Here is a 12,414-nt window from a genome sequence, read left to right on the forward strand (position 1 = left end):
GAAATGGAAATATGTCCTAGTGTGCCAGTCTGCAAAATGTCTTTGCGAACTACACAATCACGATAGACACATTTAGGTTGGCTTAAAAATAATCAGAAATTGGGTTCTTTTTATTACTGAATAAATCAGGCACATGCATTCACTCCGCGCACCCCTCTGCTTGTTATTGCATAGTTTACCTTCTACAAATATCCATACACTTGATAGAAACCAAAAACTAAAATCCGGAAAAGAGAATCTGAATATGTTTAAAGTAAAAATTCACCTTTGCATGCCATTTTGTTTCTTTTACTTACATTGATTTAAAGTCTATGATAATTCCCTTTTTTAACCCCTTCATGGCCAGGCAATTTTTCATGTTTTTTCAATTTCATTTTCTTCTCCCCTTCTTCCAAGAGCCATACATTTTTAATTTTTTCATCCACATAGCCATATTATTGTTTTGTTTTTTTTGTGGGACAAGTTGTACTTTTAATGAAATCATTCATCTAATCATATGTTGCACTGGAAAGTGGGAAAAAAAAATTCAAAATGCATTAAAATTGGGAAAAAAATGCAATTCTACAATTGTTTTTTGGGTTTTTTATTTATTATGTTCACTATATGTTAAAACTAACCTGACAATATGATTTTCCAGGGCAGTAGGATTACGCAGATTCCAAATTGTATTTATGGAATTTTTTATTTAGTGCTACTTGACCAAAGAGGCGTGGCTCACTGAGTAATGATGCAAAGCAGCTTAAAGACATGCCCTTGGTAAAGGCCATAAAAAATAGCGCTAAGCAAAAAGGAACATATCTCTGAAACCGTTTGGTGGATTTAAAACAAAAAGTCATGCTAAGGGTTGCAGTGGGAACAAAGTAAGAACAAAAACCTGCCACTTATGATTCTCTTTAAAGCAGTTTTAGCTTGTTTTACTAATCGAGAACCCATAACAAACTGTGTATCATTAGCTCCCAATAGAGGGTATAATTGTATAAACAGTAGGCAGTAAGCTCATATACTCTTTCTAATGAAAACTGTACTGTAGGCATGTAGAATTTTGTGCTTTAAACCATTATATAGGCAGTGAATTGTAGCGCTGTATTAAAAAAATGAAACTTAGACCAATATAAGAAATAAACCAGCCTATTATTATACAACATAGTTAGAAAAGATAAATATATTCACTTTAAGAATCCTTATTTCACTCTATGTAACTGCAGACTTGTGAATCCTCACAGCACGCACTGTGCTTGTTGTCAGGATTCTCCGGTGCCAGCGCCAGGTGCAGGCTTTCATGGGGCCGCAAGTATTCGATTTGCATACTTCTAGCCTCATTCCAACTAGATATGTTTGGCCTTGCTCAATTCATTTGCATTGAACAAGACCGTGCATGTCTTGTGAGTCATGTGACCACATGTACAGTGGGGAAAAAAAGTATTTAGCCAGCCACCAATTATGCAAGTTCTCCCACTTAAAAAGATGAGAGAGGCCTGTAATTGACATCATAGGTAGACTTCAACTATGAGAGACAAAATGAGAAAACAAATCCTGAAAATCACATTGTCTGATTTGGAAAGAAATTTTTTTCAAATTTTGGTGGAAAATAAGTATTTGGTCAATTACAAACAAGCAAGATTTCTGGCTCTCACAGACCTGTAACCTCTTCTTTAAGAGGCTCTTCTGTCCTCCACTCATTACCTGTAGTACTGGCACCTGTTTGAACTTGTTATCAGTATAAAAGACACCTGACCGCAACCTCAAACAGTCACACTCCAAACTCCACTATGGTTAAGACCAAAGAGCTGTCAAAGGACACCAGAAACAAAATTGTAGCCCTGCACCAGGCTGGGAAGACTGAATCTGCAATAGGAAAGCAGCTAAGTGTGAGAAATCAACTGTGGGAGCAATAATTAGAAAATGGAAGACATACAAGACCACTGATAATCTCCCTCGATCTGGGGTTCCACACAATACCTCACCCCGTGGGGTCAAAATGATCTCAAGAATGGTGAGCAAAAATCCCAGAACCACAAGGGGGGACCTAGTGAATGAACTGCAGAGAGCTGGGATGAACGTTACACAGGCTACCATCAATAACACACTACGCCGCCAGGGACTCAGATCCTGCAGTGCCAGACGTGTCCCCCTGCTTAAGCCATTACATGTCTGTCCCATCTGAAGTTTGCTAGAGAGCATTTGGATGATCCAGAAGAGTATTGGGAGAATGTCATATGGTCAGATGAAACCAAAGTAGAACTGTTTAGTAGAAACACAACTCATCGTGTTTGGAGGAGAAAGAATGCTGAGTTGAATCCAAAGAACACCTTACCTATTGTGAAGCATGGGGGTGGCAACATCATGCTTTGGGGCTGTTTCCCTGCCAAGGGACCAGGGCGACTGATCCGTGTACATGAAAGAATGAATGGGGCCATGTATCTTGAGATTTTGAGTGCAAACCTCCTTCCATCAGCAAAGGCATTGAAGATGAAACGTGGCTGGGTCTTTCAGCATGACAATGATCCCAAGCACACCACCAGGGCAACAAAGGAGTTGCTTCGTAAGAAGCATTTCAAGGTCCTGGCGTGGCCTAGCCAGTCTCCAGATCTAAACCCTATAGAAAACCTTTGGAGGGAGTTTAAAGTCGGTGTTGCCCAGCGACAACTCCAAAACATCACTGTTCTAGAGGAGATCTGCATAGAGGAATGGGCCAACATACCAGCAACAATGTGTGACAACCTTGTGAAGACTTACAGAAAACGTTTGACCTCTGTCATTGCCAACAAAGTATTGAGATGAACTTTTGTAGGTGACCAAATACTTATGTGGCGCCCCTGCGGGTCCAGTTGCCACAGAGGTACTGCATCTCAGCCAGAGGTGTGGTTCCCCACTCTCAGGTAAGGTGGGAGCACTACCCGGGACCCAAACACTCCTGAGGGAGGGTCCAGATAGCTCCTGAGGGAGAGCAGAGACACGGTCCCTGTCTGGAGGATGGAAATAAATAGAGGAGGTGGGTGGAGGAAGTAATTTAGGGGAGCACTGAAGGAAGAGTATAAAAAGAAGGGTAGAAACATCTGGAAGAGAGTTCAGTTCTGTCTGAGGGGATTCCTGGTTCCAGTCCTTGGAGCAGGAGTTCAGGGAGTGAGGAGTAGGGCCCTGTCAGAGAGGCCCAGTAGGAGAGTGAGGAGAGAAGACCGGAGCAGCAAGGAGGGCTCCAGAGAGAGAGAGGATCCTAGGGGCACGGGAAGTGCGGAGTCCACCCGAGTTCACACTGACTGTGAAGGGATCAAGCCGCAGAAGGGGACCGGCCCCAGACTAGTGGAAGACTACAAGACTCAGCTAGCAAACCGGAGCTTGCGGTATCTTCAAGTGCCGTATCCACCAACCACACACATTCGCTGAAAAGGTGGCCATGTAGGACAAAGGGGACAGAAAAGATGTCACCCAACAAGGCCTGTGGCCACTGACTCGGGACACTGTGTGTGAGGTGCAGGGCAGTAGGGCGAGAGCCAGTGCAGAGAGATGACCTGGGAAGGTACACAAGAAGGGGGTGCCAGTCAAGTGCACCCAAATTATGTGAGAGTTGGCTGGATCACTTCCCCAGAGGACACAGGATGACGTGGGCGGTTATAATCTGGACATTGTAACCTGGAGCATCTTAATAACTGTGAGTAAACACATGAAGACTGCACCCCGCTGTGTCCTTCACTTAATTGCTGCATCACCTGCCTTGCACAACACTAACATCCTAGATCTCTCATTTAACTGCCCTTATGCCTAGCTCTACCTGTGGAGACCTGAACCATCTTTGCTGCATCACCAACAACCCCAGTGGATCTGAATAGCAGCGGCAGCCACCTATAGCCGCATACCACGGGTGGGGTCACGAACTTTATCCCCAAAACTTTATTTCCCCAATTTACTTTTCTTTATTGACAACCCTGGGCCACGGACCGGGCCACTGCCGCCGTGACTACCCCAATAGAAAGGACCGGACCGGCTACCGAGTACACCACGGCCCCAGGGGGCACGTCACTTATTTTCCACCAAAATTTGAAAAAAAATTCTTTCCAAATCACAAATCAGACAATGTGATTTTCAGGATTTGTTTTCTCATTTTGTCTCTCATAGTTGAGGTCTACCTATGATGTCAATTACAGGCCTCTCTCATCTTATTAAGTGGGAGAACTTGCACAATTGGTGGCTGACTAAATACTTTTTTTCCCCACTGTATGCAAATTGTATACTTCCGGTCATGCACGTGCCAGCTCCCGGTGCCAGCACCTGACAGCACACACACTGCATAATGTGAGGATTCACAAGTCTGCAGTCATCCTATGTGAACCAAAGCCTGGAAACCTCTTTAAGACTTTATTCACACATCAGTATTTTTGATCAGCATTTCATCAGTACTTGTATGCCATAACCAGGAGTGTCTCCAAAACACAGAACAGGTGTCATTATTTTTTCTACGTAAATTCCACTCCTGGTTTTGGCATACAAACACTGATGTAAAATACTGACCAAATACTGATGTGTGAATAAGGCCTAAGTCAGCATATATGCAAAAATGCATACCAACCACAAGGGTTTCCACACATCCTTTCTTTTTAGTTACACATCCCAAAGCAATTCACAGAAATAAGAGTCGAAAGTGACTGTACCAAACTTTATGTCTCAAAAATATAGACTTCATTGAGTCAACAGAATTCTGTATGAAATCTACAGTATATGACTTTTACAAATATGTGTAATGATGATTGCAAAATTGATTAAAAAAAAAGTGATTGCATAAAAGTTCAAGCGAAGTTTAACTTGAGGAGACTGCTGCTCAATGCCTAATGAATGCCCAACAGCTGACTTTACACACAAGGATTTTTCATATCATGTACTGTCACTGATATTGAAATTAAATTGGTTTTATGACAATTCAATATTAATGTCCCTATTAGATCAGGTAAAACATAACTAGTTTTCTATTGTAATAATGTAATAAAAATGATCCTTTGTCCAATTATTGCTGTTCCATAATTGTTAAACATCCAGAAAATGTCAGTAGAAAAGATGCCACAAAAATGCTGGATAAGTGCTTCAAAAACTGATGGCAGTCAAAAACGTTGAAAGAATGCTGTAGAAAGGATAAGACAAAGATAAAACATTTTGTGAATATGTATTGTATGATCAGACCATGTTCCTGCACGGTCGCACACAGCCATTACACAGTACACAGCAGGGGCACATTTATAAGATTATCTCAGCACAGGAACATTTTATTTAACCACATTTAATTGTGGAAGTTATTATTATTCCAAGATCTATTGATTAAAATCAACTTTTGTTCGTATGAAAACCCCTTTAACTGTGCTAGAATGAGATGCCATTGTGCTGTACATAGGCTTTGCAATGATCTCTTCTGTTCTCCAGAAAAAAAGAATTTGAAAACTTGTCACCAGCATGAAACAAGTTAAGTGTTTTTCTGAAAGGGAATCAACCAATTACCAAGAGGCGCCACAATAAAAATATGACAGCAATACCTAGCCATAGGAGAATTCCTTAAAAAAAAATAATTCAATTAAAAAAATATTTTGCATGATCTGGAATAAAATGTAATAACAAGACACCTTTAATTTGACACGTGAAAAGTCTTCAGAGAAGCTGAATTGTGGTCATACTTGTAAACTGAAGGTTATTTAACCACTTCGCACCAGAGCCTGTTTTTGCCTTCGTGACCGCTGTCACTTTATGAAGCAATTACTCTGGAACGCTTCAATGGATTCCCCTGATTCTGAGATTGTTTTTTCGTGACATATTGTACTTCATGATAGTGGTAAAATTTCTTTGATATCACTTGCGTTTATTTGTGAAAAAATCGGAAATTTGGCGAAAATGTTGAAAATTTTGCAATTTTCAAACTTTGAATTTTCATGCCCTTAAATCAGAGAGATATGTCACACAAAATAGTTAATAAATAACATTTCCCACATGTCTACTTTACATCAGCACAATATTGGAACCAAAATTTTTTTTTGTTAGGGAGCTATAAGGGTTAAAAGTTGACCAGCGATTTCTCATTTTTCCAACAAAATTTACAAAAACATTTTTTTAGGGACCACATCATATTTGAAGTCACTTTGAGGGGTCTTTATGACAGAAAATACCCAAAAGTGACACCGTTCTAAAAACTGCACCCCTCAAGGTGCTTAAAACCACATTCAAGAACTTTATTAACCCTTCAGGTGCTTCACAAGAATTTTTGGAATGTGGAAGAAAAAAATTAACATTTAACTTTTTTCACAAAAATGTTACTTTAGACCCAATTTTTTTTATTTTCACAGGGGTAACAGGAAAAAATGGACCCCAAAATTTTTTGTGCAATTTCTCTTGAGCATGCTGATACCCCATATGTGAGGGAAAACCACTGTTTGGGCGCATGGCAGGGTTCGGAAGGGAAGGAGCGCCATTAGACTTTTTGAATGTAAAATTTGTCTGAATAATTAGCAGACACCATGTTGCGTTTGGAGAGCTCCTGATGTGCCTAAACAGTGGAAACCCCCCACAAGTGACACCATTTTGGAAACTAGACCCCTTAGGGAACTTATCTAGATGTGTGGTGAGCACCTTGAACCCCAAGTTGCTTCACAGAAGTTTATAATATTGAGCTGTAAAAATAAAATTTTCACATTTTTCCCACAAAAACGTTTTTCATCCCTTAATTTTGCATTATCATAAGGGTAATAGGATAAATTGCACCATGAAATTTGTTGTGCAATTTCTCCTGAACACGCTGATGCCCCATAAGTGGGGGAAAACCACTGTTTGGGCGCACGGCAGGGTTCGGAGGAAGGAGCACCATTTGACTTTTTGAATGTAAAATTTGTCTGAATAATTAGCAGACGCCATGTTGCGTTTGGAGAGCCCCTGATGTTCCTAAACAGTGGAAACCCCCCACAAGTGACACCATTTTGGAAACTAGACCCCTTAGGGAACTTATCTAGATGTGTGATGAGCACCTTGAACCCCAAGGTGCTTCACAGAAGTTTATAATAATCAGCTGTAAAAATAAAATTTTCACATTTTTCCCGCAAAAACATTTTTCATCCCTTAATTTTGCATTATCATAAGGGTAATAGGATAAATTGCACCATGAAATTTGTTGTGCAATTTCTCCTGAACACGCCGATGCCCCATATGTGGGGGAAAACCACTGTTTGGGCGCACGGCAGGGTTTGGAAGGGAAGGAGCGCCATTTGACTTTTTGAATGTAAAATTTGTCTGAATAATTAGCAGATGCCATGTTGCGTTTGGAGAGCCCCTGATGTTCCTAAACAGTGGAAACCCCCCACAAGTGACACCATTTTGGAAACTAGACCCCTTAGGGAACTTATCTAGATGTGTGGTGAGCACCTTGAACCCCAAGGTGCTTCACAGAAGTTTATAATAATCAGCTGTAAAAATAAAATTTTCACATTTTTCCCGCAAAAACGTTTTTCATCCCTTAATTTTGCATTATCATAAGGGTAATAGGATAAATTGCACCATGAAATTTGTTGTGCAATTTCTCCTGAACACGCCGATACCCCATATGTGGAGGCAAACCACTGTTTGGGCGCACGGCAGGGCTCGGAAGGGAAGGAGCGCCATTTGACTTTTTGAATGTAAAATTTGTTTGAATAATTAGCGGACGCCATGTTGCATTAGGGGAGCCCCTGATGTGCCTAAACAGTGGAAACCCCCCACAAGTGACACCATTTTGGAAACTAGACCCCGTAGGGAACTTATCTAGATGTGTGGTGAGCACCTTGCACCCCCAGCTGCTTCACAGAAGTTTATAATATTGAGCCATAAAAATAAAATTTTTACATTGTTCCAACAAAAAATGTTTTTCACTCCCTAATTTTGCATTATCATAAGGGTAACAGGATAAATTGCACCGTGAAATTTGTTGTTCAATTTCTCCTGAACACGCCGATACCCCATATGTGGGGGAAAACCACTGCTTTGGTGTACGGCAGGGATCGTAAGAGAAAGGAGCTCTATGTTGGCTGGGATAGGCAGCAGACACCATGTCACATTTGAAGAGTCGCTGACATGCCGAAACAGCAGAAACCCCCACAAGTGACCCCATTTTGTAAACTACACCTCTCAAGGAATTCATCTAGGGAAGTAGTGAGCATTTTTTAATTTTTAAATTTATACCATTGGGCAGTGAAAAAAGCATAATTATATTTTTACCACAAAAAAATGTTTTACCCTCAGATTTTACATTTTCACACAGGGCAATGGGTAAAAATGGTGCCGAAATGTGTCACACAATTTCTTCTAAAAGTGGCAATACCCCATATGTGGCTCAGCCATACGGCGAGATCTGGGGGGGACGGAGCGCTATTTGACAATTGGAGAACAAATTATTGTAGAATAGGCATTTGGATTTGGGAACACAAAATTTTCTGAATTTCTTTTGGGGGGCAAGGGCCATTTCGCTTTTCCAGAGCCTTTCTGCTACCAGTAACTTGGAAGTCCCTTATATTTTTAACAGATGACGGACCTGAGTGGGGACTAGCTTTTTTTGAGGACTGAGTTGAAGCTTTTATTGGGAACATTTTATGTAACATTTATCCGGCACTCTAGGCTGAGCACTTACATCGGGGTTTCCATCTAAATTTCCAAGTGATGTAATTCAGATGAAACCCCTGTGGGATCCATTCACTGTAATGAGGCAGCAGAGTTACTCTGGACTCCGTCTGGCCTCTGTTTAGCGGTGTCCTTTTTTTCAGAAGTGCACAAAACTGTAGCCAACCGCACTTTTATGCATGCCTAAAACAAATGACACCATGGGATCACAGGCCAGACGGCATCCACAGTGGCCTATATCTGCCTCATTACAGGGAATCTTCCGTCATGGGTTCCGGCTGAATCACGTATTTCAGAGATTTACACGGAAACTCTGGCGTAAGTGCTCAGCGCAGAGCGCAGGATAAATGTGTGCCGAGCCATACTGAGATCTATGGGAGACATAATAAACAAATCAGTAGCAGGTGAAGAATTGGTTTTATTTATTTTTTTACGCCGTTCCTAGTGTGATATAACTGATTAGATTACTTTAATCTTCGGGTCGGTGCGATTACAGAGATACCAGATTTATAACGGGTTTTTATGACTGACAGCTGTCACACACTAAGAGACGCTTTTTTTTTTGCAAAATCTAGTTTTTGCATCGCCATATTTTGAGAGCTATCATTTTTCCATATTTCGGCTGACAGGGTCATGTGACGGCTTGTTTTTTGCGGGACGAGTTGACATTTTTATTGGTACCATTTTTGGGTACGTGACATTTTTTGATCGCTTTCTATTCCATTTTTTGGGAGGTAAAATTAACAAAAACCAACAATTCAGGAATTGTTTTTTGAGGGTTTTTTTTATGCCGTTCTGCGTGTGGTAAAAGTGATCAGGCAACGTTATTCTTCGGGTCAGTACGTTTACAGCGATACTACACGTACTGTATATTTTTTTATGTTTTGGCGCTTTTACACAATAAAACAATTTTATAGAAAAAATATTTTTTTGTATTGCTTTATTCTGAGCGCTAGAACTTTTTTATTTTTTGGCTGATGGAGTTGTATGGCGGCTTGTTTTTTGCGGAAGAAGATGACGTTTTCAGCAGTACCATTTTTATTTCCATTTTGCTTTTTGATCGCATTTTTTTCCACTTTTTGTTTGGCGATATGAGGAAAAAGCATAGTTTTTTGCTCCGCTTTTTTTTTATTTTTATTACGGTGTGCACAGAAGGAGTTAATTAGTGTGACAGTTTTATAGCTCGGGTTGTTTCGGACATGGCAATACCAAATATGTGTACTTTTTTTTATTTTGCATAAATATATGGATTTATCGGTTTAATATTTTATTTATTTATTTTTATTTATTTTGTATTTTTTTTTTAACAGTTTCAAAACATTTTTTTTTACTTTTTTTTACATTTTTACTTAGTCCCTGTATGGCAGGGTTCCCCAACTCCAGTCCTCAAGGCCCACCAACAGGTCATGTTTTCAGGATTTCCTTAGTACTGCACAGGTGATGGAATTATTGCCTGTGCAGGTGATGCAATTATCACCTGTGTAATACTAAGGAAATCCTGAAAACATGACCTGTTGGTGGGCCTTGAGGACTGGAGTTGGGGAACCCTGCTGTATGGGACATTAATTTTTATTTTTCTGATCCCTGATCTCATGTAATGTAATAGACATGTATTACATTATATGAGATCTTCACTGACTGTTTCACAGTCTCCTGCCTGGCATCAGCTTGCAGGCTGAAGCCAGGCAGGAAGGACACCATATATGGCAGAGCTGGAGGCGGTCATGTGACCTCCAGCTGCCATAGCAACGCCAGGTCCTGAAAGGAATCAAGGGGTCGTCGGAGAGGTAAGTGGACGACCCCCTCTCCTCCTGCTGTCTTCTATATTCCGCGATCACTATAGATCGCGGCATATAGAAGAGAGCAAAGGGTTAACATCACTGGGACCTGATCTAATCAGGTCCCGATGATGTTCCCTGTCAGAGCTAACGCTCTGCACTGCTCCCACAGCGCTTGCAGGACCTGGGGGTCCTGAGCGCTGCGAGACCACCCACCGTTTTTAAACGTCGGCGCTGCACAGAGCCCAGCAAGCGCCGACGTTTATCTACAGTGGGCGGTCGGGAAGCGGTTAATTATGCTCTCAATCCAAATGGTATGATCATGATTGTAGGATCCCTGCAGAATCGTAGGGTGTCAACCCACCTATACTTTATAGAAATAGTTCACTTGTAGGAGTAACATTTTGTAAATAAAAAGAAGTATATAGGTATACTGTATATATCTATAACATTGCTGCTCTTTCCTTTAACTAAAAAAAATCATAAAAAAAATTGTAAAACTGGCAAAAATGCATATAGATTCTATGTAGATCTTATTTCTTTCTTCAAGGGCTGTGCGGCCGACATAAGACCAGAAACTATACAAGGAGGAAAACAGTTTGGGCTTTCCAAAAACAGCCATGTTGCACTTGCATTTGATGATACCAAAGTGAAAAACAGGTAAGTTATATTATCTTTTGGCTTAATTATACAAATTGTCCACAATGTCTGCTTTTTATATCTATCTATCTATCTATCTATCTAAATATATATATATATATGTATATATATATATATATATGTATATATATATATATACACTGCTCAAAAAAATAAAGGGAACACTTAAACAACACAATGTAACTCCAAGTCAATAACGCTTCTGTGAAATCTACCTGTCCAGTTATGAATCAAAGGGAAGATTAGAACCGAGTTGCTTTGCAAAAGTATCATAAATAACTATATAATTTCCATATTGCAACCAACTCATAAAACCATATATCACAGGCCATTCGTGGGAAAAACATAGAGAACGAGGTGCCTAAGCAAGGGAAACCACGAATATATAGCCAATGTAGTAGAAAAATAAAAAATAGCTTTATTTGAAAAATTTATATAGGAAAATACTACAAGTCATACGGGACTCCAGTGGCAAAACATATGACACAAAATCACATATAGAGAATTAAAACATAATTAAAAACAAACAGGTGTCACCATAGGGTGCAGATTCCAAATCCATCATGTAACATTTATCTTTTATTGCGTTTCCCTCACAAGAACCAAAAGAGGGGAATGGGTTGAATATATGTATATGTATAGATAGGCATGGAAGAAGGATGTTATAATACGTTCTCTGTCCAGTTATGAAGCAACACTGATACCCCCTATAAAGGAGTGGTTCAGCAGGTGGTGACCACAGACCATTTCTCTGTTCTCATTCTTTTTGGCTGTAGTTTTGGTCACTTTTTCATTTTGCCATCGCTCTCACCCCTAGAGGTACAGTAGAATGAGGCAGTGTCTACAGTATAACCCACAGAAGTTGCTCAGGTAGTGCAGTTCATCCATCAATGCGAGCTGTGGCAAGAGGGGAAGCTGTGTCGGTCAGTACAGTGTCCAGAGCATGGAGCAGATACCAGGAGATGTGGAGGGAACCATAGGAGGGCAACAACCTAGCAGCAGGACCGTTATCTCCTCCTTTGTGCAAGGAGGAACAGGAGGAGCACTGCCAGAGCCCTGCAAAATGACCTCCAACAGACCACAAATGTGCATGTGTCTGCACAAACGGTTAGAAACCGACTCCATGAAGGAGGTATGAGGGCCCGACATCCACAGTTGGGGGTTGTGCTCGCAGCCCAACACCGTGCAGGACGGTTGTCATTTGCCACAGAACACCAGGATTGGCAAAGTCGCCACTGGCGCCCTGTGCTCTTCACACATGAAAGCAGGTTCACATTGAGCACATGTGACAGATGTGACAGAGTCTGGAGACGCCGTGGAGAGCGATCTGCTGCCTGCAACATCCTTCAGCATGATCGATTTG

The 12,414-nt window shown here is 40.8% G+C and overlaps 1 protein-coding gene across 6 annotated transcripts in view; it reads left to right on the forward strand.

Moving 5' to 3' along the window:
• Positions 1-12,414, forward strand: part of LAMA2 (laminin subunit alpha 2) — a 1,447,346-nt gene that overhangs the window by 1,406,893 nt on the left and 28,039 nt on the right. For all 6 annotated transcript variants that reach the window (XM_073676060.1, XM_073676058.1, XM_073676059.1 and 3 more), the window contains one exon: positions 10,942-11,051. In XM_073676060.1, the coding sequence (XP_073532161.1) occupies positions 10,942-11,051 (110 nt within the window). The remainder of the gene's footprint in view (positions 1-10,941; positions 11,052-12,414) is intronic.

Source organism: Phyllobates terribilis, unplaced genomic scaffold, assembly GCF_046119375.1.
Source record: "Phyllobates terribilis strain yellow unplaced genomic scaffold, ASM4611937v1 Scaffold_3__8_contigs__length_932513732, whole genome shotgun sequence".
Lineage (NCBI taxonomy): Eukaryota > Metazoa > Chordata > Amphibia > Anura > Dendrobatidae > Phyllobates > Phyllobates terribilis.